The sequence below is a fragment of the Choloepus didactylus genome, chromosome 4 (genome assembly GCF_015220235.1).
Source record: "Choloepus didactylus isolate mChoDid1 chromosome 4, mChoDid1.pri, whole genome shotgun sequence".
Classification (NCBI taxonomy): Eukaryota; Metazoa; Chordata; class Mammalia; order Pilosa; family Megalonychidae; genus Choloepus; species Choloepus didactylus.
This window is the reverse complement of record NC_051310.1, coordinates 109,200,227-109,227,389: the sequence shown is the minus strand read 5'-3', so window position 1 is coordinate 109,227,389 and position 27,163 is coordinate 109,200,227. Positions and strand designations below refer to the sequence as shown.

The 27,163-nt window shown below is 37.9% G+C and overlaps 2 protein-coding genes across 12 annotated transcripts in view; both read left to right on the top strand.

The window, feature by feature from the left end:
• The window catches only part of PAQR5 (progestin and adipoQ receptor family member 5), a 64,575-nt gene extending 59,376 nt beyond the window's left edge, over positions 1-5,199 (top strand). For 7 of the 8 annotated variants that reach the window (XM_037833555.1, XM_037833558.1, XM_037833557.1 and 4 more), the window contains one exon: positions 737-5,198. In XM_037833555.1, the coding sequence (XP_037689483.1) occupies positions 737-978 (242 nt within the window). In that variant the 3' untranslated portion in view covers positions 979-5,198. Of the gene's footprint in view, positions 1-736 lie in introns of all 8 variants that reach the window. The other variant, XM_037833563.1, reaches the window with a different exon arrangement.
• Positions 5,200-10,280: 5,081 nt separating this feature from the next.
• KIF23 (kinesin family member 23) overlaps positions 10,281-27,163 on the top strand; it is a 29,676-nt gene continuing 12,793 nt past the window's right edge. Inside the window, exons 1-11 of one of the 4 annotated variants that reach the window (XM_037833551.1) lie at positions 10,281-10,621; positions 12,111-12,180; positions 13,234-13,362; positions 17,066-17,171; positions 17,395-17,531; positions 17,744-17,853; positions 18,278-18,448; positions 19,624-19,665; positions 20,334-20,446; positions 20,608-20,729; positions 21,806-21,908. In XM_037833551.1, coding sequence (XP_037689479.1) covers positions 10,611-10,621; positions 12,111-12,180; positions 13,234-13,362; positions 17,066-17,171; positions 17,395-17,531; positions 17,744-17,853; positions 18,278-18,448; positions 19,624-19,665; positions 20,334-20,446; positions 20,608-20,729; positions 21,806-21,908 — 1,114 coding nt within the window. In that variant the 5' untranslated portion in view covers positions 10,281-10,610. The remainder of the gene's footprint in view (positions 10,622-12,110; positions 12,181-13,233; positions 13,363-17,065; positions 17,172-17,394; positions 17,532-17,743; positions 17,854-18,277; positions 18,449-19,623; positions 19,666-20,333; positions 20,447-20,607; positions 20,730-21,805; positions 21,909-27,163) is intronic. The other 3 variants (XM_037833548.1, XM_037833550.1, XM_037833549.1) reach the window with 3 other exon arrangements.

Here is a 27,163-nt window from a genome sequence, read left to right as displayed (position 1 = left end):
CTTTTCTCACCAGCCACCAAATCAGCACGTCCCCCACCCACTCCCATTACCTTCTCTTGGGCTCTCACCCTCTGTGAATGGGCATTGGAGAGGAAGTGTTCCTTGTCAGGTCTATGACTGACCAGCTGTAGGAGGAGGACCCCCTTGTATGTGGCCAACAGAAAATGAGGCTGGTCTCTCCGTTGGCGTTGAAGTCACAATCTGTGCTGATTAGCTCTGGCTTTGGCAGAACATGGTGGCTAACTTTTCCATCTGGAAAAGAGGCCTGGAAGAAAAGTAATTTTTAAAATGCAGTTGCTTTGGCTGATGGCCTTTTCATCCTCTCTCACTTTACATTTTAAGTGTTACTTTGTTGAATTATATTTTATGTAGTGATCATGATCATATAATTCCTCCAGTTCAAGTTTACAGCGATTTTTTAAATAAATTTACTAAACTGTGCAATCATTACCATAAATCAGTTTTGGAACACTTTCTTCACCTCAGTAAGATCCGTTGTGCCCATGTACTGTTAATCCCTGTTCCCACCGCCTGCCTGAAGCAGCCAGTACTTTCTTTCTCTACAGATTTGCCTTTCTGGATATTTCCTCTAAATGGAATCATATAACATTAATGTGGGTGTCTTGTGACTGGCTTCCTTCACTTAGCATAATGTAGTTAGCTCACATGTTATGGCATGTGTCGGTGCTTCATTCCTTTTCCTTGCGGACCTGATGGCATTTTGTGTTTGCCGTAGGTCACAGTCACCAGCTGTTTCACGTGTGTGTGATCCTGGCCACCCACATGCAGATGGAAGCCATAGTTCTGGACAAGACCCAGAGGAAGGAATGGCTCTTGGCCACCTCCAGGCCCTTTTCTTTCCATCAGATAGCCGGAGCCTTACTTTTGTGCATCATCTTCAGCCTCAGCAACATAATTTATTTCTCAGCTGCTCTGTATCGGATGCCCGAGCCAGAATTACATAAAAAAGAAACATGATTCAGACCATAAGCTGTTCATGCCAGATGCCGACATTAAGTTGCCACATCTTCATCACCATAAGCCAGTGGCATGGTACTCAGTTCAGTGTCCTGAATTATTCATAATGATTGGCGTCCTGGCTTTTTTGAATGGGTTCATTGTCAAAGTGGTATTTAACTGGGAAACTTTTCTAAGCGTGCACTGACTCCGTGTGTGTGATTTCTTTTCTTTGTGTGTGTGTGTGTGTGTGTGTGTGTGATTTTAAAAGGGGAACATTGGTTTGAGTAAGTCCTTGTTACTGGAAATCATTAATATTCTATTTAATTCATCAATTCTATTTAAACATAGTTGGGTTAACCCTAACAACCTTGTAACTTTGTATTACTCTTTGAAACTGGGACTTGCTCCATTTGATGAAAATCATGTGGCAAAGCTTATCCCAGGAGAAGCTACTTTGTCCACTACTTTGGAATGAGGTTGAGCAGGGAAATTCATGGAGAGGACTTGAGGAAGAGGAAGTTCCTGTGGGAGCCCTGGGAACTGGAGTTCTGAGCTGAGAGAGACATTCCAGAATGAACAGACCTGGTTTGGAGAGGGGTCTTCTTTCTTTCCCCAACTAGTGAAGACAATGCATAGAAGAATCCTCTCTTCCCACAAGTCTATTCTGCCTTCAAATGGGAAGTTCCCATGCCATAATGGATTTGGAGTCTGGAAGTTATTTTCTTAAGAGTCCACAGCCTATGGCTGATGTCATATGCTCTGTTATGTCTTCCTGTGACTAGTTTGATACCATAAAGTATTATCCTGTGAAGGTAAACTGTGTTAAACTATGCAAGTTGGCTGAATTCAGACCAATTGGTTGTGTTCTTCTTTCATCTTTTGAACCAGTGAAAGTGCTCTATTTTGAGGTGGCATACATTTGATGTTGCCTCAGCATTTCAAGTGTGCTGTAAAATTTAGTGTTCATGTGCAGAGTATGTTAAAGACCTTGCCAAAGAGATGGTCAAATGTAGTCATTCTCAAGCTTCACTGTGAATAAGAAACACCTAGTGAGCTTGAGACAAATGCAGATTCCTGGGCAAAACCGGGAGATAAGTTGAAATATAAGTTTGCATAGCTGAGCTCTGTGTTGAAACACATCCTCCAGGTGATTCTAACACAGAAGGGCCAGGGGTCAGACTTGAAGAAATGCTGGTGTTGGATATTCCGGAAGGCCTGGGGCCTATCGGCTTTGTTTTGATGAATTGAAGTCTCAGCGATTCACTACCTAAGGACGTGCCCCTGTTTTCTGCTTGGGAACTTTCTACTCTAAATCATACTAAAACATGGAGCATTTTCTCATCTGTTGCATTATCAGTATTTCATGGAGTTGTCAGGGAGCACAGAAATGCTGAGGCAAACAGTTTTTCACAGAGGCCAGTGGACCCCTGATCTGCACTTGCTAATGACTTAAGGGGCCTCCCTCACTATACGGGGTCTACTGTGCTATCTCAGGAACACCCCCATATCTTAGAATACCACTTCTATGATTAACCAGACCAGATCCTTGAATGGCCTTGTAAGTAGCTCATTGTCTAATCCTCCAAGGACAAGTAACAATTCATATTGGATGAGAGTGGTTAAGAAAATACAATTTCATTAGTTTTATTGTCTGTTTACTTCCTCTGGGGAAGGCAGACTGAAAAAATAAAATTATATGGGCAAGTTAAACTTTGGTGCATTAATTGCAAGCTGCACTACAAAATTTGTTTTTCTGGCAACAAACTGACATTGTTAGTAGAATTCTATACCAGCAGGGCTTCTGTTTCATTTTACTGTAACTTCAGTTTTATGGGGAACAAAGTTTAAATACCCCTTTCTACTAATGCTGAAGACATAATGGCTGTTAAATTCTCTTGCTTATAGATAGTAAAATAATGTTCTCAGTTTCGTTCAGAAAGTGTTAAAAGATAATGGATGATTAATTTGAAGGACTTAGATTATTTAATCTTTGCTTAGATTGCTTTTTTGTCATGCTTAATGATGAAAATGAAGTGTTAAATCAACAGAATAAGATAATTAAGTGTTTCATAATGTATTTGTAAGCTTGGTGAACTTGAGCTTCAATGTACACTTTTGGAAAGTGTTACAAATTAACATTTAAAACAGTTTGCAGTATACCATTTGGAAGCTTCTAATGTGAGATGAGTATTATCATTAAGCATTGAGTACTACATATCAGATGTCTATTGTGGATATACTTTTGCCCAAATCATCCCAGAAAGTCAAAAAGTTTGGCAGAGGGTCAGTTGAAGACCTCACTGGGAAGATGTTTTTAATGCAGTGGTTCTCAAAAATTTTTTTTAATGTCTCAATTATACCTAAGAGATGTGACACACTCCCCTTGGTAATAATTGCTCACCATAACACTGTCTCCAAAGGGACTTTGGGTGCAGGGGCCACACTCCTAAAGAGATGCACCTCTTCCTCCTCCCCTGCGTGAGAACCGTTTCCTACTCTAAAGCATTACCGTTGTCATAAAACTTGAATGTGTTCGAATGAGGCAATTTGGGTCTTTATTGCCCTTCATTCATTGAAGGGTTTAATTTTCCATTTCCAGTTTTTAGAGAGTAACTCTCTAAAGAAATGAATTTGTGATTATTAGTAGAATGTTGTGAGATGTTTAGAGGATTTTTGAGTCCAAAGTGATTTAAATATTTGGCCTGCTGCAGTATTTCCCAGTGTTTTTCAAGGAATCTTGTTCCTTTGAGAAATTCTGGAAAGGTAGAGCATTGTAGAGTAGTATTGTCAGATAAGTTCTAGAAGCCCTTCATTTGTATCTATTGTGTTCCAAACGGTTTTGACCATGGCCACCTTTTTTATTAATCTATTAACACTTTATTACAGTGCTTTATAACATATTGTTGAATGCCAGCCTCTAATTTTCTACTCAGCTGCTCATTATGGTTGAAGAGGCAAAGACCCATTTCCAAATTCAGAGATATTCTTCCAACTTACACTAATGTCTGGTTTTCTTGACCTAAGTGGGAGAAAAAAAAATAAAATTATGATAAGGTGGTTCTGTTTCTCATTTGATCACCTCATTGATCACCTACCACACTGCAGACAAACGTGTTTATTCACCAGGAGAAATAAGTCCTTGTACACATGTGCATTGTTAAATCATTCCATGAATATTAATTTAGTACCTGGGGTGTACAGGCTGACTCTGTTCTAGGAACCGGGGGTACAGAAGTGACAAAACTTATGAAGCCCCTCCCTCATGGAGCTGACATTCTTGTTGGGCAGTCAGGCCATATGCAAGATAAATTCAGATAATGGTATGTGCTATAAAGAAAAGTGTGGCAATGGAATAAGGAGGAGTGGGGTAGGGCAGGCGGGATTGGATGGTGACTCTGATCAACTGAAATCTGAGGAAAGACCTAATTGGCAAAAAGGAGGCAGCCTTGCCAAGGTGCAGAGCGGGGTGGGGGTGGGGTCCTTCAGGACCAGGCAGCGGTAAGTGCGAAGGCCCCAATGCCAGAAGACACTTGTCCTATTGGAAGGATGGAAATCAGGCTACTCATTCCTGAAATATGGGCACTCCAGAAGATGTCTGGATGTTTTGACTATTGAAGAACCCTGAAATTTCTAAATTTTCTTCCTGGGCAATTGTGTCACTTTCCCGTGCTCCCTTGGCTTGTATGGAATGCTTCGGCCAGTATTAAATACTCCAGGCAAACTTCACTCCCATTCTCTTCATGCCAAGCAACAGATTTCTAAAACTGACTTAAGTTTTGCCTCCTCCAGAGCACAGAATGAAGAGACCTCAAAGTTCATTTAATCCAACCTTTCTAAAATTTTCTCAGTGATATAAAATGTACATTCTTGGGCCCAAACACAGGTGAGGGTCCCAGAAGTTTGGATTTTTAGCAAAAAGCCGAGGTGATATTTAACATTAAGGGAGTTTAAGAGGTGCCCATCTAGTCCAACCATTCTTGTTTTTTTTTTAAATGAAGTATTCTTGCTTTCTTAAAATTTATTTAAAATTTATTTTGTATAAGAACTCAGAGATGACATTTTTTTCTGGTCTTAAAATATGGTATGTCAAAATTCTTGGTTTTATGCTGCTGTGCCATTTTGAATGACAATAAAGAAAAAGAAAGTAAAATTGTATATGAAATAATGTTTGAAGATTTTCACATATCTGTAACTATGAATCATTATAATACCTTTTGATCTTCAGTGTCAATTAAAATAAAACCAGTCTTTTATTTATTTTTTATAATTTCAGGCTTGCAGTTGCAAAAATAGTACAAAGAATTCACAGGTACCCTTCACCCAGATTCCCCCAATTTTCATATTCTAGTACATTTGCTTTATCCTTTTCATATATACGCACATACATATACATATATTTTTGAACTGTTTGAAAGTAAGTTGCAGAGTATTTCCTAAAAAACTAGGAATTATGTAACTATAGTATAATTATCAAAATCAGGAAATTTACCAAACCAAAATCATTGTAACTTGGTAAAGTTGCTGGAATGCAATATACCAGAAATGAGTTTGCTTTTACAATGGAGATTTATTAACTTAAAATTTACAGTTCTTAAGCCATGAAAATGTCCAACTCAAGGCGTTAAGAGGATGATGCCTGGACTCTGTAGACAGGCTGCTGACCTCTGGGACACCTCTGTCACGTGGGAAGGCACGTGGCCAGAATCTGCTGGTCCTTTGCTCCTGGGTTTTGTTGCTTCCAGCTACTGGCTGCTCCGCCTCTCAGCTTCTCTGGGTGGTTCTTTGAATTTCATCTCTAGGCTTCTATATGTGTTATATTCTCTTATAAAGAACTCCAGAAAGGGGACTAAGACCCACCCTGAATGAAGTGGGTCATATCTCAATTGAAATAACATAATCAAAAGGTTCTACCCACAGTAGGTCTGCACCCTAGGGATGGCTTAAAAGAACATGGCCTTTTCTGGGGTACATAACAGCTTCAAACTACCACACTCATCCACAAACTTTAATCAGATTTCACCAGCTGCCGTAATGATGTCCTTTATAAAAAAAGAAAATCTGAGATATGCATTGTATTCATTTGATCATTTGATGTCTGCCAGAGTTATCCACTGTTTTTCCCTCGTAATCAGTAAGTAGCTTGTGGGAAGATACTTTGAGACTACGTAAACAGCCTGTTCCTCAAACTTTCTCTTGTGAGTTTTAGTATCCACTGATGATTTTTGCTTGAATCAGTTATTACAATGGCTGCTAAATGATGATTTTCTAATTTCATCATTCCTTATACACTTATGAATTGGCTTTCTACTGTAAGGAAGAGGTTTCAAAAATCATTATGTATGTATGGTGTGTGTTATTTATGTCAGTGTGGACTCCTGGATTCTTTATTCAATAGGTCATAATCTTTTACTATCATTTTTTATACTGATGCTTAACTTTTCCCAGATTTGATGACTAGAAATCCCTTCAACCTGGCTCCTATGATTTTTTGACATGTCCCTATCATTCTTTGAGCCCTTCCTCTCTGATGTTTTAGGCTCGGCTTGTACACCCGCTATTCCAGTCCTGAGATCAGCCATTTCTCCAAGGAGCTCTGGCATCTTTTAGTGGAAAACGGTATTTAGAAACCAAGATTTGGCCCTAGGAGTGCTCATTAATACTGGGATGTCATTGCTTCTAGACTCTCTCAGGGGTTAGAGCTGGGAAATAGATGTATATGTATGCATATACACAAACATACATGCATTGTTAAGGGTGCGTGAACCTAATCCATAGTTACACACATCTTTATCCATTTTTGTATCTACTTATCAATCTATCAAACCATGAGTTCATACTGATACCTCTAATTCTAATCCAACCCCACAGGATTCATTCTGTCCTTCCCCCTTATCATATTTGTAACTCCCTTCTCTGACACTGGGAAAACTGGCTCCAGTGATCCATAATATATTTACTTACTTGCTCAATTCTAGAATGTGTAGAATATAATTTCAGAATTACCAACACATGCCTGTGCAAAAAAGAAGGCAACTAATTAGAATTCAAAAACTCAAGTTCTTTTTTTCTTTAGCCTGAGGACATATTGAAATTACCTGGGCTATCTACCCTCCTGTGTGTGAGTACGTTATTCATTTGAAATAACTTGTTCAGATCACTTGTTTCTTTTTTAATTCATTTTACAGCCCCCCCCAAAGACTGTCAATTTATTTTTTGAGTATATAAAACATTAACATCCAATCATTCATTTTACAAATGGCCTAGGGAGAGAAAGTCACATGGCTTGGGGATATGAAACAATTTTTCCTAGTCTACTGAGTAAATGGCAGGGCCAGGAAAGGAACTGGGGTATGCTGGGTGTATTTAAATTCCCAATGCAGTCCCCACCTCTGCCACCTCCCTCAAAAACTCTGGGCTTTAGCAGTTTCTCATCATTGGTGTTTATTGTCCTTCAGCTGGACTTGCTGGGTGTTTGGATTAATTTATGGTTTCAACTCTGTGTAATGTTAGCCTTCTTCAGTGATTTGCATAAGACTCTCCCAGTCAAGCTTGACAGTTTCTTATAAAATTAAACCTCTGCTTACACAAGACGCGCAATCTCACCTAAGAGAAATAAAACACATGTCCACGCAAAAACCTGTATGCAAATAATTATCATAGTTTCATTCATACTAAGTAAAAAGTGGAAACAGCCTAAATGTCCATCAACAAGTAAACAGAAAAATTGTGATACATCTGTACAATAGAAGCAATAAAAAGGGAACAAATTATTGATACATGCAACAACATGGAAGAACTTCAAAAGCATTACGCTAAGTGAAAGAAGAGGCATTCTGGAAAAGGTAAAACTATAAGGAGGGTGACAACAGGGAGGCCTGTTAGGATACTGTTGCTGTCATCCAACCAAAAGATGGTGGTGGCCAAGAGGATGGAGATAAGCGAGATGTTTCAAGACTATTTAGGAGGTACAACTGACAAGCCATCCACTGGTCAGGGAGCAAGTTTGGGGAAAGAGATTAGAGTGTGTTCTATAAGAGGTGACTGTGGGACACCTAAGTGGAGGGTCCAGATAGCAGTTAGATCTGTGGGTTATATGTTTGAAATATATTTTTGCTTAGGAAAACAAACATGCAGCCATAGTAGTGTTGAAAGTGCCTGGGGAGAGGAAGCAGCTTGTGACTGGGTCAGAAACCTGAGCCACAGCATATTTAAGGGAAGAAAGAAAATTCACAAATGAGGCTGAGAAAGAGGGGCTAGAGTTCTAAGAGAAAAATCAAACACATGTGAAGAGAGGAACAAATTTTCTAGTGTTGCTGAGAGATTAAGTTAGATAAGGGCTGGGAAGGTCCAATTTGTTTTAGCAACAAGAAGATCTTCTTGAATAGAGTTCCAGTGGAGAGGCTGAGGCAGAAGTCAGACTGAGGAGCAATTAGAAGTCAAGCCCACTTCCTGAATTATACAGATCCCAGCCTCTCACTTGTCAACAAATAAGTTCCTGAAGGACCAAAGACTTAAACATAAAAAACAAAACAATAAAAAGACTAGGAAAAATATAGGAGATTTTAAAAAAAGTAATCTCAGAAAGGGGAAGGCTTTTTCTTCTATGACACTGAACGGAAAAGACTTATAAATTTGGCTACTTTAAATTTTTTTCCAAGCTGTCAAAAAACAAACAAATTAAAATAAAAACCCAAATATGAGCTGGAAAGATATTTGAATTCATATTTTGGGTAAGAACTAATTTCCTCAATACATGAAGAGCTGCTATAAATAAATAAGAAAAACCAACCACCTAATGAAACAATGGCATGAAGGTTACAAACACAATTCAAAGAGAAGAAAACACAAATGACTCAAACATATGAATGGACACCAACCTCATTCATCATATTAGAAATGAAAATTTAAACTATAATGTCATTGTTCCCCACCCATTAGGTTAACACCTATTGAAAAGTTTGATGACACTTTGTTGTTAGAGGTTTGGAAAAACAGGCACTCTCATAAGTGGCTGATGGGACTGTGCATTTGGACAACCTTTATGGAGGAGAATTAGGCAATAGCTATGAAATGTTACATAGGCAATAATTTTGCTTCTAGGGATGTATTTATATTTGCATTGTATACAATAATGTATTTACAAGCTTATTCACTGTACTTTATAAGGTAATAGCAACAATTGTAACCATTCAACAATATTGGTCCAGGATATGAAATTATGTCTATCCTTACCATTGCCATGTTCCTGTAGGAAGTTGAGGAGAAGGGACTAGAATTCCATAAGAGCACAGATGTAGATGCATACTTAATAGTCATTGGTTTAGAGGCCAAAGTCGAAAATGTGAAATAGAATGAGTTCATCTAAGAATAGGTCCTGATATGACTCCCGGGGAGGAATGTAGACCTGGCATCGTGGGACAGAGAACATCTTCTTGACCAAAAGGGGGATGTGAAAGGAAATGGAATAAGCTTCAGTGGCAGAGAGATTCCAAAAGGAGCCGAGAGGTCACTCTGGTGGGCACTCTTACGCACAATTTAGACAACCCTTTTTAGGTTCTAAAGAATTGGGGTAGCTGGTGGTGGATACCTGAAACTATCAAACTACAACCCAGAACCCATGAATCTCGAAGGCAATTGTATAAAAATGTAGCTTATGAGGGGTGACAATGGGATTGGGAAAGCCATAAGGACCACACTCCACTTTGTCTAGTTTATGGATGGATGAGTAGAAGAATAGGGGAAGGAAACAAACAAACAAACAGACAAAGGTACCCAGTGTTCTTTCTTACTTCAACTGCTCTTTTACACTTTAATTATTATTCTTGTTATTTTTGTGTGTGTGCTAATGAAGGTGTCAGGGATTGATTTAGGTGATGAATGTACAACTATGTAATGGTACTGTGAACAATCAAATGTACGATTTATTTTGTATGACTGCGTGGTATGTGAATATATCTCAATAAAATGAAGATTAAAAAAAGAAAGAAAGAATAGGTCCTGGAGGTTGTTCCTTAAGGGCAATGACCAACTTTTATTCATCTCTGTTTGCCCAGGATCAAACGTAATTAAGAATTTGATAAAATAACGTAGACAGATAGATAAATAGGAAAGAGTTGAAGGAACCAGAGAGGGGGAAGCCAGGAAAGGGGAATCAGAGAGAGAAAGGACGCCAAGGTGATGTGGTTAGATGGAAACCAGAGAGGGAGACTCTAAGGAGGGTTGCAGACCCGTGAATCAACCCCGGAATTGCCCCTCCATTGAAGTTATTGTGATGTAGGAAAATAAACCCTCAGTTTCCTCATCGGAAGGGACTGGATTTCAGAATCTGTGAGGTCTCTCCTCCAATCCTCCAGCTCTGACACTCAGACTGCTTCCGACCTCTCCGCGTCGATCGCCTAGGAGACGAGCGCCACTTCCGGCAGAGAACGCACTTCCCCTGAGGCTCCGCCCCTTCCCTACGGGAGGGCTCTGATTGGCCTATTTGAAATGCGCTCGCCGCCCCTCTGTCGGGCTTTACTGAGTGCTGCGCCTGAGCCGCGGAGTCCTTTCCGTGTCCCGGGCGCGTCCCAGCGTCCCGCCATCTACGCCAGCCCCGCCGGACCAAGCCCGGCGTCCTGCGCTCCCTTTAGGGCAGTGCGGAGCCGGCTGCCATGAAGCCAGCGTGAGTTCCTGGCCTGGGAGCAGGAGGGACGGGAGGTTTGGGAGGGGGCCCGGACCCGTGTCTCCTCATGCCCTACGCGGGCCGCACCCACTGGACCGAGGCGCAGTGCTGCTCGGGCTGCGGCCCCCCAAGTGGGAGACTTCACGTGGGGCCGCTTAGGATGAGGGCCGGGCGCGGAGACTTCCTCCGCGGTGTCCCCCAGCTCCTACCACCCCGGAGCCGGGCGCCTGTTGCCCCCGCCCCGGCCGGGAAGGTCGGCCCGAAGTCGGGGGGTGGCTGGGTGGGTTATGTCGTGACCCCGGTTCCCGTTAACTGGGTTGGCATTCACCCTTCTCCCCCAACGCTTTTCCCTCCCCCACCGCCCGCACCCAACATTGCATTTTGCAGAGTTAGTGAGGGTCAGGAGGCGACTGTCGTCGAGGGTCTTCTCGCAGGTCAAGCCAAGTATTGGTTAATTGCTCTTAGTCCCTGGAGAGCGCTGGCATTATAGAGCACTGCGTGGTTTCTTTTAGCCTAGCTCCGTTGCCCGGAGGCCTAGACCAGCATCTTATTTGGGCCAGTTACTTTAGCTCTCTTCTTTGGTCGCAGACAACCCCCGCCCACATACCCTAACGCACATGCCCACGTTTCTCACTAAGTAGGTGACATAGTTTTGGAAGAGCGTAATTTCTTGACCACTCCTGGGGAAGTACTTCATTAGCTAGTCGTTTGTAGAAGGCAACTTGTTTTAAGAGGCCAAAACCAAAATCTGAAAAACAGGTGAATTTAAGTAAGCCTATCACAATATTTTGCCCTTAAAAAGATTAATTTGCTTCTGTTTCATCTGGGAAAATATTGAGGAAAATCTGATAACCTATAGTCCAAGTCAATAATTTCACTTAATTTTAATGTTTGTTTTTCATCTAGTCTAGAGATAAATGTGGGAAAAAGTGGTATGCTAGAGATATGGTGAAGTAAATCAAAGTATCTTTTTCTATTGTACTTATGTTAAGAGAGTAAGAAATTTGCATTTTGGGACAAAGGGTGATGGTATTGAGAATTTCATGATCAGTTTTTCCTTGAAAGTATAGACAAATATTAATGAAAGAATGGATTCTTCCATCTGCATTTTAATAATTTATTGACATTAATCACTTGTCAGTTTTCCATGGCAGTGGTTGTTTGTACAGTGCTTATGCACATATATAAATGCCTTTAAAGATAAGTGTGTTCAGTTATCTGTAGCTTTTTCAAATTTGTAGTAGCTCTTTAAAATTGTTGTTGGAGAAAATATGCAAGCTCTTTTAAATATAGATTTAATCAAAGATTAATTATACATGCCCAAACATTCTTTTGATGCAGTTTATTATTATTAATGTTATTTAGGGGGCAGTATTTTGGAACTGTTAAAGAATACTTTTATAAACCCTGGGAAGGTTGTCTTTGTATCAATTAAGCTGAAGTTTCTATATGTTGGTATTGAACTGAAACATTTTTTATCTGTGACCAGAAGAACCAAGACGCCCAGGAAACCTCTAGTGAAGAAAGGATCCCAAACGAACCTTAAAGACCCAGTTGGGGTAAGGGTGCCCTTGGATTTGTTATGTGTATTCTTCAGTCCAATTCTCTTATGTGGAAGGAATGGGAGAAAAGATGTGAAAGTGGAGGCAAAGAACATTTAGTTTGTTAAAAGGATTGTACCAAATTGCATAAGGCTGGTTCTAAGCTGTTGGGAATTTTGTTTCTGTGTAGGATTCATTAGTCTAGTAAAATGAAATCTTCAGTTACTGATCGCATACCTCCTATAACTAATTATAACTTGAAGTATTAGAAAATACTCTTCAACCTGGTTCATACCCTCTGGGATGGGAGGAAACTTTCTGCTTGGATGAGTGAGCATCCTCTCCCATTTTAGGACTGCTTACAGTAACTGATGGCAAATTTAATAAGGAAGGCTCCAAACTATGCTTCTTGGGGCCAATTTTTATACAGACTCTGGTATAGAATAGCTTAATTCAGTCTAATGCCTACTTATAATTGCAGGAACTTCATTAATTTCAGGCTTGTGAACTTGCTTTTAAAAAATGTCAAGAAGTATGTTACAACTTTCACTGGCACTGGTCTGTGTCCCTGGGTCAGAATTGAGAAAACCAGCTGAACCAGGATTTCCTCAACCCTGTCGCTGATTAAGGAGACCACAAGTTTCAGAACTTGTACTTACTTATTTGTTAACTGTTAGGTTAAGCTAGCAAGTTTTGCCATCCAATTCCAAAGAATTCTAACAGCTTTTAAAATAATTCTCAATGTGTGATATATTGAGTTTTAGACAGATTTTTGTATTATTAGTAACATAACTATTATTTGTACATAGAATAGTAAAGAGTAGCTGTGCAATTTCATCCTTTTTTATCAAAACTTACTTGAATTTTATGTACACTTAAAATTTTCTATCATATCTAATCTATCTGTTTGCAATCTCAGGTAGTGGATTTTGGTTTTCATAGCTCTGAGTTTTACAGCTCTCTTAAACTGAGACACCAAATGTTGAGTGAATGAATGGGAAAGCTTAAGTGAAAAATTAGGCAGAAGGTCAACCTTCATTCTTCATTCTTTACATCTTTCTGTCTTTTCAGGTATACTGTAGGGTGCGCCCATTGAGCTTTCGTGATCAGGAGTGTTGTATAGAAGTGATCAATAATACAACTGTTCAACTTCATACTCCTGAGGGTTATAGACTAAATCGAAATGGAGACTATAAGGAGGTAATGCCTATTTCACCCAAGTTGTTTTTAGTCAAAATGTTGTTTCCTAAATGGCCTTTTCATTTTTAAATTTAACAAAGTTCATGTATGGTTCCACTGTTTTTTTAAAGGTTTATTTCACTATAACCAGCAGATCTAAAATGGTTTTGATTTGCGGGGTGTATAGACACGTCTTTGGTGTACTGGGGTTAGTGGATTGCTTTTAGGGGATAATTTCTTGTACTGGGTATTTGTGTTTATTGCTTTTTAAAGTATATGTTGGGGATACTTTAATACAGAATGATAAGCCAGCCATCTACAATATATATAATTTTATGTGTAAAGATTAAAATCACATTTAATAATAGGCATTGTAAACCTATATCAACCTCATAGGAAGTGTTTTCATTTTTAGTAAAATACTGAACAAAATGAGTTGAATTAATTTCAACAAACATTTTGTGCTCAGCTCGTAGTTGGAGGTTGGAGGGAAATTTTAAAAAATGAGTGAGATACAGTTCTTGCCTTTATGGAACTTGCAACATAGGTGGGAGGTCAATGGGTAAACAAGCAACCCTCATACAAATAAGGCAGAAAAACAAGTGTGCTAGAGAGTGTAGATTTCTAACTTTCACTTACTTCTTTGTCCACACTACTCTGATGAAATTGCCCTTCAAAAGGTCACCAGTGGCCTCTTTGCTGCTAAATTTGATGTACACTCTTTTGTCCTCATTATGATCTATTTCTCAGCACCACCTTCCTCCCCTGAAGTATTCTGTCTCTGCTTCTGCTGTCTCCTCTTCCAAGGTTTAGTGTTCTCTTCTCTCACTGACCACACTCTCTTGGCTCCTCCTCCTTTTCCAACCTCTGAATACCAAGTTGGAGTCCTCTCTAGGCTTTCTTCTCACTGTCACATGGCTTTAAATGTCAATTATATGGTAAACATGCTGAAATTTCTATTTACAGCCTAAACCTTTTCTTTAGCTCTAAACTCAAACATCTAACCATTTACTTGCCATCTCTGCTTGGATGCACATAAGCATCTCAAATTTTACATGTCTAAAAAGAAATTCTTTATTTTTTTTTCCCTTTAAATCACTTCCTCATCTTAATAAAAATTAACTGGTATGACAAATTGCTCAAGCCAGAAACCTTATTCCTACCTTTCTCCCTCTTCTCCTCATATCTAGTTCATCAGCAGATACTATCAGTTCTATTCCAGGATTCCAAAATGCATCTTAACACTGTCCTTTCATTTCTATCTCCACTGCCACCACTCTAGTTTTGAGCCTCATTATTAATTACTGGGACCAATGCTTCTCAAACTGTGGTGAAGGAACAGCATTTTTTTTTCAATGCATCACAGACTGATACTGTTATACAGCTTGTACTACATGGAATTAACATGTGAGTTAGGCAACACCTAACCGGTTTGTAATCAGTTCAGTGAGATAAGTCCATTAGTCCTGGGTTGCAGCAATATCAAATGGCTACAGAAATTTCTTAACATTTACTCTCAATTTCTGTAATCAGCTCATCACAGACAGGTACTGTTTTGCGTAGCACTGATAAGACATAGTATAGCCTGATTTCCTGCTTCTACTCTGAATTTTTTTCTCTAATCCATTTTTCACAGAACAACCAGAGTGATCTTTTAAAGCATAAATCAGAACTCATCATTTTTCTCTAAAACCTTTCAAGGAATCAAGACTTTAAAGGGATGCCCAGCATAATCTGCCTTCTGTCTATCTCTCTAGCCTCATTTCTTAGTACTGATCCAATCCCTTGAGTTCAATGGATGAGCCAGCATCTTGCCTCAAGGCCATTCTCTCTACTCAAAAGGGCCTGTCTTGACCACCCCATAAGAACCACTCCTTTCTCCCCTGTTCTAACCCATAGCTCCACAATCTGTAGTCATTTGTTTGTTTATTGTCTCTCTCCCCTGTTATAATGTAAGCTTCCAGGGCGGGGGTCTATGTACCATGTCTGTCCTGTTGTCCTCTTCACCAAACGCTCAATAAATGTGGATTGAATATGAATCAAAGGTCCAGGGAGGCTTCATGAAAAAACAGACCTTTGAGGATGTGAACTAGTTAAAACTGATTTACTGAATTTTACTTCATTAGTGTTAATTTTGAGCATGCATGAACGGTACAAAAAGTTTGGTGGGGACTCAAAATTCTAACTACCTTGGGATTGCGGACAACATTGTGTATTGGGAAGAACAGTGGATTAGAAATTAACTCTGGGCTTGTGCAAGTTCCTCCTCTGAGCTTCAGTTTTCTTCATCTGGAAAGGAGGGTTTGTTCATGAGGACTCCAGGTGATGGTCCAATCTCTGTGCACCATCTACTGTATCCTTTTAGTTCTAAGAATCTTTGTTTCTTTTGTGAACTCTGAAGCCGTTTTATAGGATTAGAATAAAAAGTTTCCCAGAGGTGAGTGTTTGCCTGCCTGAAGTAGGCCTGTGATTTTGGACAAGGTATTTAATCTCTCTGTTTCCTCATTTATAAGATAAGCATAATTAATAATACCTACATCAGAGGTTGTAAGAATGAAATGGTACATTACTGTGTCTAGGCAGTGCTTTGGGCATGCTAAGTGTTAACTGCTATTATAATATATAATAAACTATTATATAATAGATAATAGCCATTATTATATAATATATATTATATACATCTCCATTTGAGGGAGAAAACTGGTAATTCCTAAAACTTAAGATATATGACACTGCTAACAGAGTAGGTTGAATTTAAAGTAAAGGGCATAAAACAAGAAAAAGGAGGACTTTTTACAATGACAGGCTATAATCCATAATAAATTCTAATGAATATGCATATACCAAGTAACCTAGCATTGAAATTCACGAAGCAAAAACCACAAGAAACTCAGGAAACATGCAGAAACAATTGCAATGTCTGCAATCCAATACAACTAGAAAATATATAACAAAAATTAAAATAAAAGAATTCCACTCCTTTGGCAATGGAGACATTTTAACTTAAATAAATGGCCAAATCTCATTTTCCAAATAGGAGTTTGGTAATATTTTTGATGATATGGTTATATTTTACAATAATCACATTTTGAAAGAGATTTAATAATTGTAGTGTTCTTGCTTTCTTAAAGGTCACAATTTATTTAAAATTTATTTTGTATTAGAACTCAAGAGATGAGATTTTTTTTCTGGTCTTAAAATACGGTATGTCAGAATTCTTGGTTTTATAGTTGCTGTGCCATTTTAAATGACAATGAAAAAGAAAGCAGTAAAATTGTATATGAAATAATGCTTGAAGATTTTCACATATCTTTTACTATGACTAATTATAATACCTTTTGATCTTCAGTGTCAATTAAAATAAAACCAGTCTTAGACTATGAAGCATTAGTGGATTTAAGACTTTTAGGCCTTCTCTTCAGTAGTTGTGACTGAAAATATTTACCTTATAAATAGTTAACTTACAATTAAATATTTATAAGGTAAATATTATTTAAAATTTATATATAACTTACAATTAGTTTAATTCAGGTATGTTATGACTTTTTACTGTGCCACTAAGAAACAAAGGGTTCCAGGATTAAAGACCATTCATGTTTTTTTGTGTGTGTGTTTGATCTCAAGTGTTCATAAAAATCTTCTTAATAAGTTTAAACTGATGTATTTCTAGCCTAGTTACAGGGAAATTCCATTTAGAGGCATTTTATTTTTTCCCTCTTCACAGACTCAGTATTCATTTAAACAAGTATTTGGTACTCACACCACCCAGAAGGAGCTGTTTGACGTTGTGGCTAACCCTTTGGCAGATGACCTCATTCATGGCAAAAATGGTCTGATTCTTGGATTTTTCTTGTTTTCCCCTTGTGATAAAACTTTGATATTTATATATTTGATTTATGTTTGGAGTTGAGATTAGATTTGCTTTGTTAGAATAACAATGTTAAACCTGCATTTTTTGAGCTGGTTAATTTTTAGTATTTTTTAATACAAAGAAGAAATATTACAAATGGAGGATTTTTTAGATATGACTGATTGTGACTTGCTACCTTGTAGGTCTTCTTTTTACATATGGTGTTACCGGAAGTGGAAAAACTTACACGATGACGGGTTCTCCAGGGGAAGGAGGGTTGCTTCCTCGGTGTTTGCACATGATCTTTAACAGTATTGGGTCCTTTCAGGCTAAACGATATGTAAGTGTAATTATTTTTTGTTGTGACCATTTCATTTCACTTGTGGATACAGGGACTAAGAAACTTATGAATACAGTAGTTTTAGGGGGATCTATTTTGAAAACCTCAAATATGCTTGAATATGAAATATTTTTCTTATTTCTTAAATAGGTTTCTTACTATTTAAGTCAAATTCTAGAAAAAACATGGTCTGATTTTCACCCTCATTTCAGGTTTTTAAATCTAATGATAGGAATAGTATGGATATACAATGTGAGGTTGATGCTTTACTAGAACGACAGAAAAGAGAAGCTGTGACCAATCCCAAGACTCCAGGTAGCAAGTGAGTAATTGTATTTGTATATAATACTGGCCAAAGGGCATGGGATTTTGTAAAGTGGTTTCCTCAGGCGTAGGAAGTGGGGAGGTGGTCTGGCAGTTGACTTTAGTGAGATCAAAGTTGAGGAATGTTTCTAAATAATTTTATTTGCCAAGATTTTTCTTTGGTTTTGAGCATTTTGCCCTTGAATCACTGTTTATAGAAGGTGTCACTCTGGGTGGGGAGAAGGTGTAAAAGCTGTGCTGTGTATCTTGAAGATGGGTGTTCTCGGTGTACTGTCACTGTGAATAAAGTTGCTTTGTGCATTTCTGCATGTAATTGCCAATAATTTATGTTACATCTTTTAGTTTTCTCCTGGGATTGTTTGCTTGTGATACAGATTCATGATGTAGACAATCAGACTTTTTGCCTTTTTTTTTTTATTCAGACGCCAAGTAGATCCAGAGTTTGCAGATATGATAAATGTACAAGAATTTTGTAAAGCAGAAGAGGTTGATGAAGATAGTGTCTATGGTGTATTTGTCTCTTATATTGAAATATATAATAATTACATATATGATCTGTTGGAAGAAGTGCCATTTGATCCCATAAAGCCAAAGTAAGTAGTGAAGAAAGCCCCTTCTTAACTGCTTAACCTTGGGAAAGGTTTCACCTCACCTAAATTAGCATTAGTTTCTTTGGCTATAAATGGGGATAATGCTTACTTTTGGGGGTTGTTGTCAGATTGAAATGATAAAACTTCTATATCATGTAGTTGGTGCTCAATAAGTGGTTTTATTATTAATCATTAGATATGCAGCTGTATTAGGGAACCAATGGATAAAGGCCTGTAAGGAGAAGAGTGACTCAGGTATTCATCTTGGGGATTACTTTTGAAAACTCTTGGCCTTGGGCTATGTTTTGAGAAGGACTTGAATAGTATAAGGGTGTATCCCTATGAATGTGCTCTGGGCCTACCTTTGAAGAACCTGAGACTCAGTGTTGAAAGTTTTGTAACCTCTAACCATCGGGTATCTTAGTGATCTCTATAGAATAAACCTTTGTGTGTATATCTAATGGAATCTTATTAGAGAAACAGCTGGACTTAATATTAGATTCTGGTTGGGGTCATACTTGAAAGTATTTCTGTGGTTCTCACAGAATCATATTTGATGCAGGTATCTTCATTCAGACTCCTTTCATTTACATCTGCACTGATTGGGAAAACAATTAGAAAGTTGCTAAGCAAAGAGAATTTAAAACTATTAAATTTAGGAGTTTATGTGAAGGATGACTATGTCCTTTCGGGCTTCTGTTCTATTTAGCCTTTTCTCAGAGGAGAACTCTATGGGAGTTTTTGGGGTGAACTATGTTTACCCTTGGAATGTTGGTATTAGGAAAGAAATACTTGGTTTAGGTTACAGGGAAATAACATGGGAGCAGAGAACTTAAGAAACAATTGTTTTTTTTATATCAAACTCACTACTTTACCATTTGTTTCAAAGTGTCAGTTGTCTTGACTACTTTTGTCTTTACTCATTTTTCTAAACTTTTGTGATGTTATTCATTGCTACCAAATAATTTCATTTCTGTACATGTGCCAGGTTTTTGTTTGGTTTGTTATAAATGAGATTATTTTTAAAGAAATGTGTCTTGTGTGCCTTGTAACTTTTCTGGTAACTCCTTTGAATGAACTTAAAAGGGTGCAGTTCCCAGTCCCATACTCGGGACTGAACCTGTTGCTGTGCAATGGATGCTGTAGAAACAGTAACTCATGCCTTATTCCTTTGCTAGGTGGAACAGTTGCAGCACTCCCATGAGGAACCCAGATTTTGTGTATGTGATCATGTTGGCTCTTTTCTTGAGGAGAAGGGTGCAGTTATACTAGTGGTTGGCATCTGTGGCATGTTTGCATGTAGGTGGTTCTCATTGGCACTGGGCTAACTACTACCTCTGAGCCCTTCCTTGCTTCCTGAAAAATCTGCCATTGGCTATGAGTGATGACGGCTGATAAATGTTCTTTTCAGTCACAAGACGGAGTCCTATCATATGGACTAAAACTTGAAAAGCCACCTTTGAAAAGATTGCCATTCCTGGTATATACCACACTCTTTCTGAATTTGTTTTTTGCTGTCTCTGAGGTCAGAACCAGCTCTATCTGATGGTCTTTTAAAATTAGGAAAATTCTAGATTTTGATGCTTAACCTGTGCATGTGATGTAGCTATACTACTTACCACCTTGGTCTCTGATTGTTTAGTAAGTGTCGTTTAATGTGCTTTGTGAATTAGAGCAGAGCTTTGAAAACAAAGTGGTTCCTGTTTTCCTGTTAGGTGACTAATATTGTATATATCTTTATAATCTTATCCAAGTTTAGTATTTCTCTGGGATCTTACTTGCTTATTTCTGTTACAAGAATAGATGTCATGTTACCCAGCATTTTAGTCTTTGTCTTAAGGGAAGATATTAGTAATTTAGGAAACTAAGTTTTTTTTCTTTCTTATAGACCTCCACAATCTAAATTGCTTCGTGAAGACAAGAACCATAACATGTATGTTGCAGGATGTACAGAAGTAGAAGTGAAGTCTACTGAGGAGGCTTTTGAAGTTTTCTGGAGAGGTGAGAAATAGAGTTAGAATTGGAAAACTATAAAATTATAAATATAATCTTGACAGTTGCTACTATACTTTGACAGCAGTCCTTTTTTTTGATATAGTAGAGAGCATGTATAATGAAATGTCTGAGTTCAGGTTTTATCAATGATTTCTCTGTCATCATAGGCCAGAAAAAGAGACGTATTGCTAACACCCATTTGAATCGTGAGTCCAGCCGTTCCCATAGTGTGTTCAATATTAAATTAGTTCAGGCTCCCTTGGATGCAGATGGAGACAATGTCTTACAGGTAAAAACTGAATTCTTAATTTTTGGAGTTGGAGGTAAATCAGGGAGGTTTCATTGCAATAAAGATACTCTAGAATTAATTGATATATAATGATGACACTTTTTAAAAATTGTTCCATTAGTTAGTATAGTTTTAGGAAGTTGGCTAGTGAATCTTAAAACCGGGCATTTTTCTGTGAAAAAGGTTTACAAGTCTTTATTAATCTCTTCAATAGAGTAGATAAAATGAGAAGAATGTGTGATTTCATTGTTTTATCTCTGAAGACTCATTTTGCACATGGAAATTCAGTTTAAGGTTTTAAAATCTCAGCAATTAACTTTCTTGGGTAGGTACAATTCAAGAGATGTCCAGCATTCTAAATTGTTTATCTCTGACTGATCATTATTTACTCCTGGGCCTTGTAATGCTACAAGGCTTACATTACTTAGTAAGAACACTGGAGGCCAAATACAAATCATTTAATAACTTTAAGCTACTAAAGTATAATTCCATGTAAATTATATCATGAAATTGTGGCATTATGAAGGTTTCAGGTGGCAGGAAGAGATGGTACAGCATGGTAGTTTAAACTCAGCCACTGGAGTAAATACAGCAAGGATTTGAATTCTGATTCAATTTTATTTATTAGCAGTCTGATCTAACTGTAATAGAACCTCTTCATAAGATTGTGAGGATTAAAGGAGGTAATACATTTAAAGTTCTTAGTCAAGTGCTTTGGTTTATAGAAAGCACTCAATAATAACTAGAAAATGGTTTAGTCAAGCCTCTGCTTATTTACTTGATTTCTTCTGAATCACATCTACTGTTAATATATTAATAGTGGACTTCTTGACTTTCAATTCTTATAGAAATTATTAGAGTATTATGAAATTACTACATTATTATAAAATTATTAAATTTCTGGTATCAGAACATTTTAGGATAGCTCTGTTCTAGAGTGACTCTTTATTCGGCAAATATTTCTTGGGTTTCTAAGTCCTAGGTACTGCATAATTTGTTGATTTGAATCTATTTAAAGAACCATTTAACCAGTAAAACTCATTTTATGGTTATTGGCATTATGATCTTCCTTTCAGGAAAAAGAACAAATCATTATAAGCCAATTGTCCTTGGTAGATCTTGCTGGAAGTGAAAGAACCAACCGGACAAAAGCGGAAGGGAACAGATTACGTGAAGCTGGTGAGCAAAACATAGTACTTATTTATTGCTACAATTTTTAAAAATTGCAGTGCTAGTTTTCTGTTTATTGATAAGTGTTGAAGCATAATTGTTTGCAATTTGATAATTTAGAGACTAAATTGAGTGCCCAGTTCTATTTCTTTGGCTATACCTTTTTAATATTGAACTATTACAATGCCCTGATGAGGAAGGTTGACTAAAATAATTGTAAAAAATAGTCTGCTGTATCTGTTGGTGGTATTGTAGGTCATTACTGGGTCCTTGAAATTAAGTGATTTAACAGTTATTCAAATTGTCATAGTGATAAAAAATCAGTTTCTGGAGATGGAAAAAATTCTTTGAACACAAAGGTCAATTGAAGGGAATTCTAGTGGTTTTTAAAAATATTTTTTCATTTAGTACAGCCGTGTATGTTGTACTTTATAAACATTTATCGAGTACCCACTGTGTGTTGGGAATTGAATACAGTTGTAAAGGACAAAGCCCTGCTCTTGAGAGCCCATACTAGTGTGTGAGAGAGGCAGGTAACTAGACTATTTCAGAGGAGTGTGGTGGAAGTGACCTTTAGGTACTGTGGGAGTACAGAGTAGGGCTGTCTGACTTAATCTGGAGGTAGGGTTGGGAAATTCATGGAGCTGAAACTGGAATTGAGTAGGAGTGAACTATAGGAAAAAGGATAGGATTAAGGACATCATCCCTGCCAGAGGCAGAAGCCACTTTAAACAGACCAGGTCCTGAGAGATATGACATGATCAACATAGCTGAAGTGGAGGGTGTGGGTTGGTGAACCATGAGAACTAAGTCAGGATAGTGAGGCAAGATCATGAAGACCCTTATCTATATATTAAGAAGTTTGAACTTTGTCTTGAAGGAATAATGATGGTTACAATTATTGAGGATTTAGTGTACGGAGAGAGTGAAGACTTGAGTGGGTTTAAATGCTGAAGAGAGATGAGAAAGTTGAAGTCCAGAGGTGGGAAATAAGGACTATTAGATCTGCTTCCAGCCTGGGCTAAAGGACTCTTTCTTTCTATCTGAATCACTTGACTCTTCTAAGAGTGGACTGTATGTGTGCTGTTTCTCATTATATACCCAGTGCCTAGCACTTAATAGGGGTTAATAAATATGAAGGCGAAGATTATTGGTGGAGAAAGGTCCTAGAAGAGATGGGAATCTGGGATCCAGATCACAAGAGGAAGGTTTAACCTGGATGGGAAATAAGGTTTAACTGGATTGGGAGGAGAGTAAAAATCAGGGGAAAAAATGGAAAGGACTGTCAGTGGTAACTTGGTTGAAAAACAGATGTGACAAGAGTTGGGGAGTGAGGGGACTAGAAGAGAAGATTGTGGTTGGAGTGTATGACAGCCTTTCTGGGGCAGAGCAGTTCTGAGTGACAAGGTTAAGGGTATGGGCATGGTCGTGCAGCTAAAATGGAAGAGGGATCATGATTTACTGGAGTGGCAGAGGTTGGGGCCCTTTGATTCTGGCATGATAGAGTGATTGTCCTCATAGTCACCAGAATGACCCAGTGGCTGGCATGTAGGAGCAACATTTGAAGGCGGCAGGGAGGAACTAGGAAAATGTTGCCGGCCTCTCTGTATTCACCATCGTGTAGAATGTCAGACAGCTTTTACTCTAAAAGGCTACAGGGCTGCAGGGGAAAGCATTTTCTTTCTGGGAAGTAGAGTTAGATTGACCAGCTTCTTAGCCTTTTTTGTGCCATAGATGTAAGGTAAAGCTGGTGGACCCTTCTCAGAATTTTTTAATGTATAACATAAAATATATAGGATTGCAAAGGAAGCCAATTATGTTGAAATATATTTTTTAAATTAATTTGTGTGCTTCTGTATTAATGCCTTAAATAAAAACTTGGCAGCAGATCTAATAATAATTTCCAAGTAGTGATGAACATAAATATCTTGAGATATCTGCAATAAACTGTAATATACTACAAAATTTCTGTGATTTCTATTGATGATAAAATTACAGGTACTACTACTGTGGTTTTTGCCTATATTCATAATTGAAGGAACTGCTACATTTCAGTTAGGGGTCAGTGAAAATAAGATTTAATTTATTTCCCATCCAAGTAAGCAGACTCACTGTGTTTCAGGTTCCTGGACCGCTCAAGCAAATACCATGCAATGAATGGGTTGGCTTAAATATTGGGAATTTATTAGCTCACAGTTTTTTTGTTTTTAAATTTAAACATGTTTTTTATTGTGGAATATAATATTCATAGAGGTGATAACTTTCCGAGTTCAATTTAATAAGTAGTTAGCAAATTTCAAAGAATGTTACAGGTTACAGTTTCACAGTTTCAGTTATTTCCTTATTGTGAAATATAACATACATGCAAAAAGGTAATAACTGTCAAAGTATAATTTAACAAGTACTTATATAGGCAATTTCCAAAAATATTATGTGTTACAGTACCATAGTTTCGGTTATTTCCTTATTATGAAATATAAATAAAATATATACAAAAAAGGTAATAATTTTCAAATTACAATTTAACAAGTAGCTATAGGGGAAATTTAAAAAAATGCTATGGGTTATAGTTCCCCCATTTCAGTTCTTTTGTTCTAGCTCTTCCAATACCCCAGCAACTAAGAAAAAGAAAATTATATAAATATTCAGTATTCATAATCCTTTGTTAAATTCCATCTTGTCTGTTGCTACCCCTTCCTCTAGTTTAATCACTTTCCCCATCTTTAGGGATGTCTAGGAAATGACCATCCTAACTTGTTCATGTTGAAAAGGAATGTTGACATTATGGGAAAAGGGGGCACATCTGGTTGATGTTCTTGAAGAGGCTATTGCCTCTGGGTTTTGGGACTTGTCTGACATAGCTTTCTGGAGGATTTAAGTTTCTGAAGAATAAACTTAATGAGGGAAACTTTTATAGTCTCAGTTAGTGATCTGGGTATTCTTTAGGGTTTTCGGGACTACTGTTGACTTGGGCTTGTCATACTGTGGCCATTTGTCATGTCTAGCTGAAGCTTGTGTAGTAGTAACCTCCAGGACAGCCTCTCGACTCAATTTGAAATCTCTTGGCCACTGAAACCTTATTTTGTTGCCTTTCTTTTCCCCCTTTTGGTCAAAAAGGCACTCTCAACCCCTAGATGCCAGGGTCAGGCTCATTGTCAGAATGTGTGTCCCACGTCACCAGGGAGACTCATTCACCTGGGGGGTCCTGTCCCACATCAGGGGGAGGGTGATGAATTTATTCACAGAGTTGGGTTGAGAGAGAGAAACTCCGCATTTGAGCAACAAAAGAAGTTCTCTGAATGTAACTCCTAGGCATAATTATAGGTGGGCTTAGCCTCCCCTTTACAACCATAAGTTTCACAAGAGCAAGCCTCAAGAGCAAGGGCTTGACTTATAAAGTAGGGAATTCCCAAGTTCACATAGCTTATGTTCTGTCCACAATAATCCATCCCTGTCTCACATTATCATCAGTTAGTTGTACAATCCTTATCACTCTTCATTTTAAACAATTCTCATGACTCAAAACACCCCATAGCTCTTTTCAGCCCTTAATTGTTTGTCCCTAGTATTTGTGTGGTACTAGTAAGGTATTCCTATTAATTATAGTCCCTAGTATGCAATAGGTAGATTTTTCGCATATACCATTCTGTTGTCAACTCTCTGTACCAGTGTCATGCCTTAGAAATATATCATGCAAGAACCTGTCTTTATTTGTAGTGCTGATCTGTGGGAAACATGCTTTTAAACAACCCCTTTCATTCTTATTCATCTTCAATACAGCTCTGATACTTACAATCCCATTAAGAATCATCACCCCTATCCATTTCCATACCTTTGAATTCACTCTCATTAACATATCTGAACATATTAAATTATCATTTCCCCTTCACTAGCCTCTATCACAATGTCCCTAATAATCTACATTATAAGACATTGATTTTACATTGTTCAGGGAGTTCATTGAAGTGGTAACATACAATATCTCTCCTTTTGTGTCTGACTTATTTCACTCAGCATTATATCTTCAAGGTTCATCCGTGTTGCCATATGTTTCAGGACCTTGTTACTTCTTACTACTGCATAGTATTCTATCGTATGTATATACCACATTTTGTTTATCCACTCATCTGTTGAAGGACACTTGGATTGTTTCCATCTCTTGGCAATTGTGAACAATGCTGCTATGAACATTGGTGTGCAAATGTCTGTGTCACTCACTGCTTTCAGATCTGGGTATATATCGAGAAGTGAAATTGCTGAATCTTAGGTTCGATATCTAGTTTTCTGAGAAACTGCCAAACTGTCTTCCACAACAGCTGTACCATTATATGTTCCCACCAGCAATGAATAAGAGTTCCAATTCCTCCACATCCTCTCCAGCATTTGTAGTTTCCTGTTTGTTTAATGGCAGCCATTCTTATTGATGTGAGATGTTATTTCATTGTGGTTTTGATTTGCATTTCCCTAATAGTTAGTAAGATGGACATTTTTTCATATGTTTTTTAGCTATTTGTGTTTCCTCTTTAGAAAAATGCCTTTTCACATCTTTTGCCCATTTTATAATTGGGCTGTTTGTACTATTGTTTCTGTATTGTAGAATTTCTTTATATATGTAGGATATCAGTCTCTTATCAGATACATGGTTTCCAAATATTTTCTCCCATTGACTTGGCTGCCTCTTCACCTTTTTGAAAAAGTCTTCTGAGGCGCAGAAGCTTTTGATTTTGAGGAGTTCCCATTTATCTGTTTTTTCTTTTGTTGCTTATGCTTTGGGTGTAAGGTCTAAGAAGCTACCTCCTATACTAGGTCTTGAAGATGTTTCCCTATATTATCTTCTAAGAGTTTTATTGTGCTGTCTTTTATATTGAGGTCTTTGATCCACTTTGAGTTAATTTTTGTATGGGTGTGAGGTTGGGGCCCTCTTTCATTCTTTCGGTAATGGATATCCAGTTCTCCCAGCCCCCACTGTTGAAGAGACTCTTCTATCCCAGTTCAGTAGATTTGGGGGCCGTATCAAAAATCAGTCGACCGTAGGTCTGGGGATCTATTTCTGAACTCTCAATTTGATTCCATTGATCAATAGCTCTATCTTTGTGCCATACCATGCTGTTTTGACCACTGTGGTTTTATAGTAGGCTTCAAAGTCTGGAAGTATAAGTCCTCCTACTTCATTCTTTTTTGGGATGTTTTTGGCAGTCTGAAGCCCCTTTTACTTCCAAATAAATTTGACAACTAGATTTTCCAAGTCTGCAAAGTAGATTGTT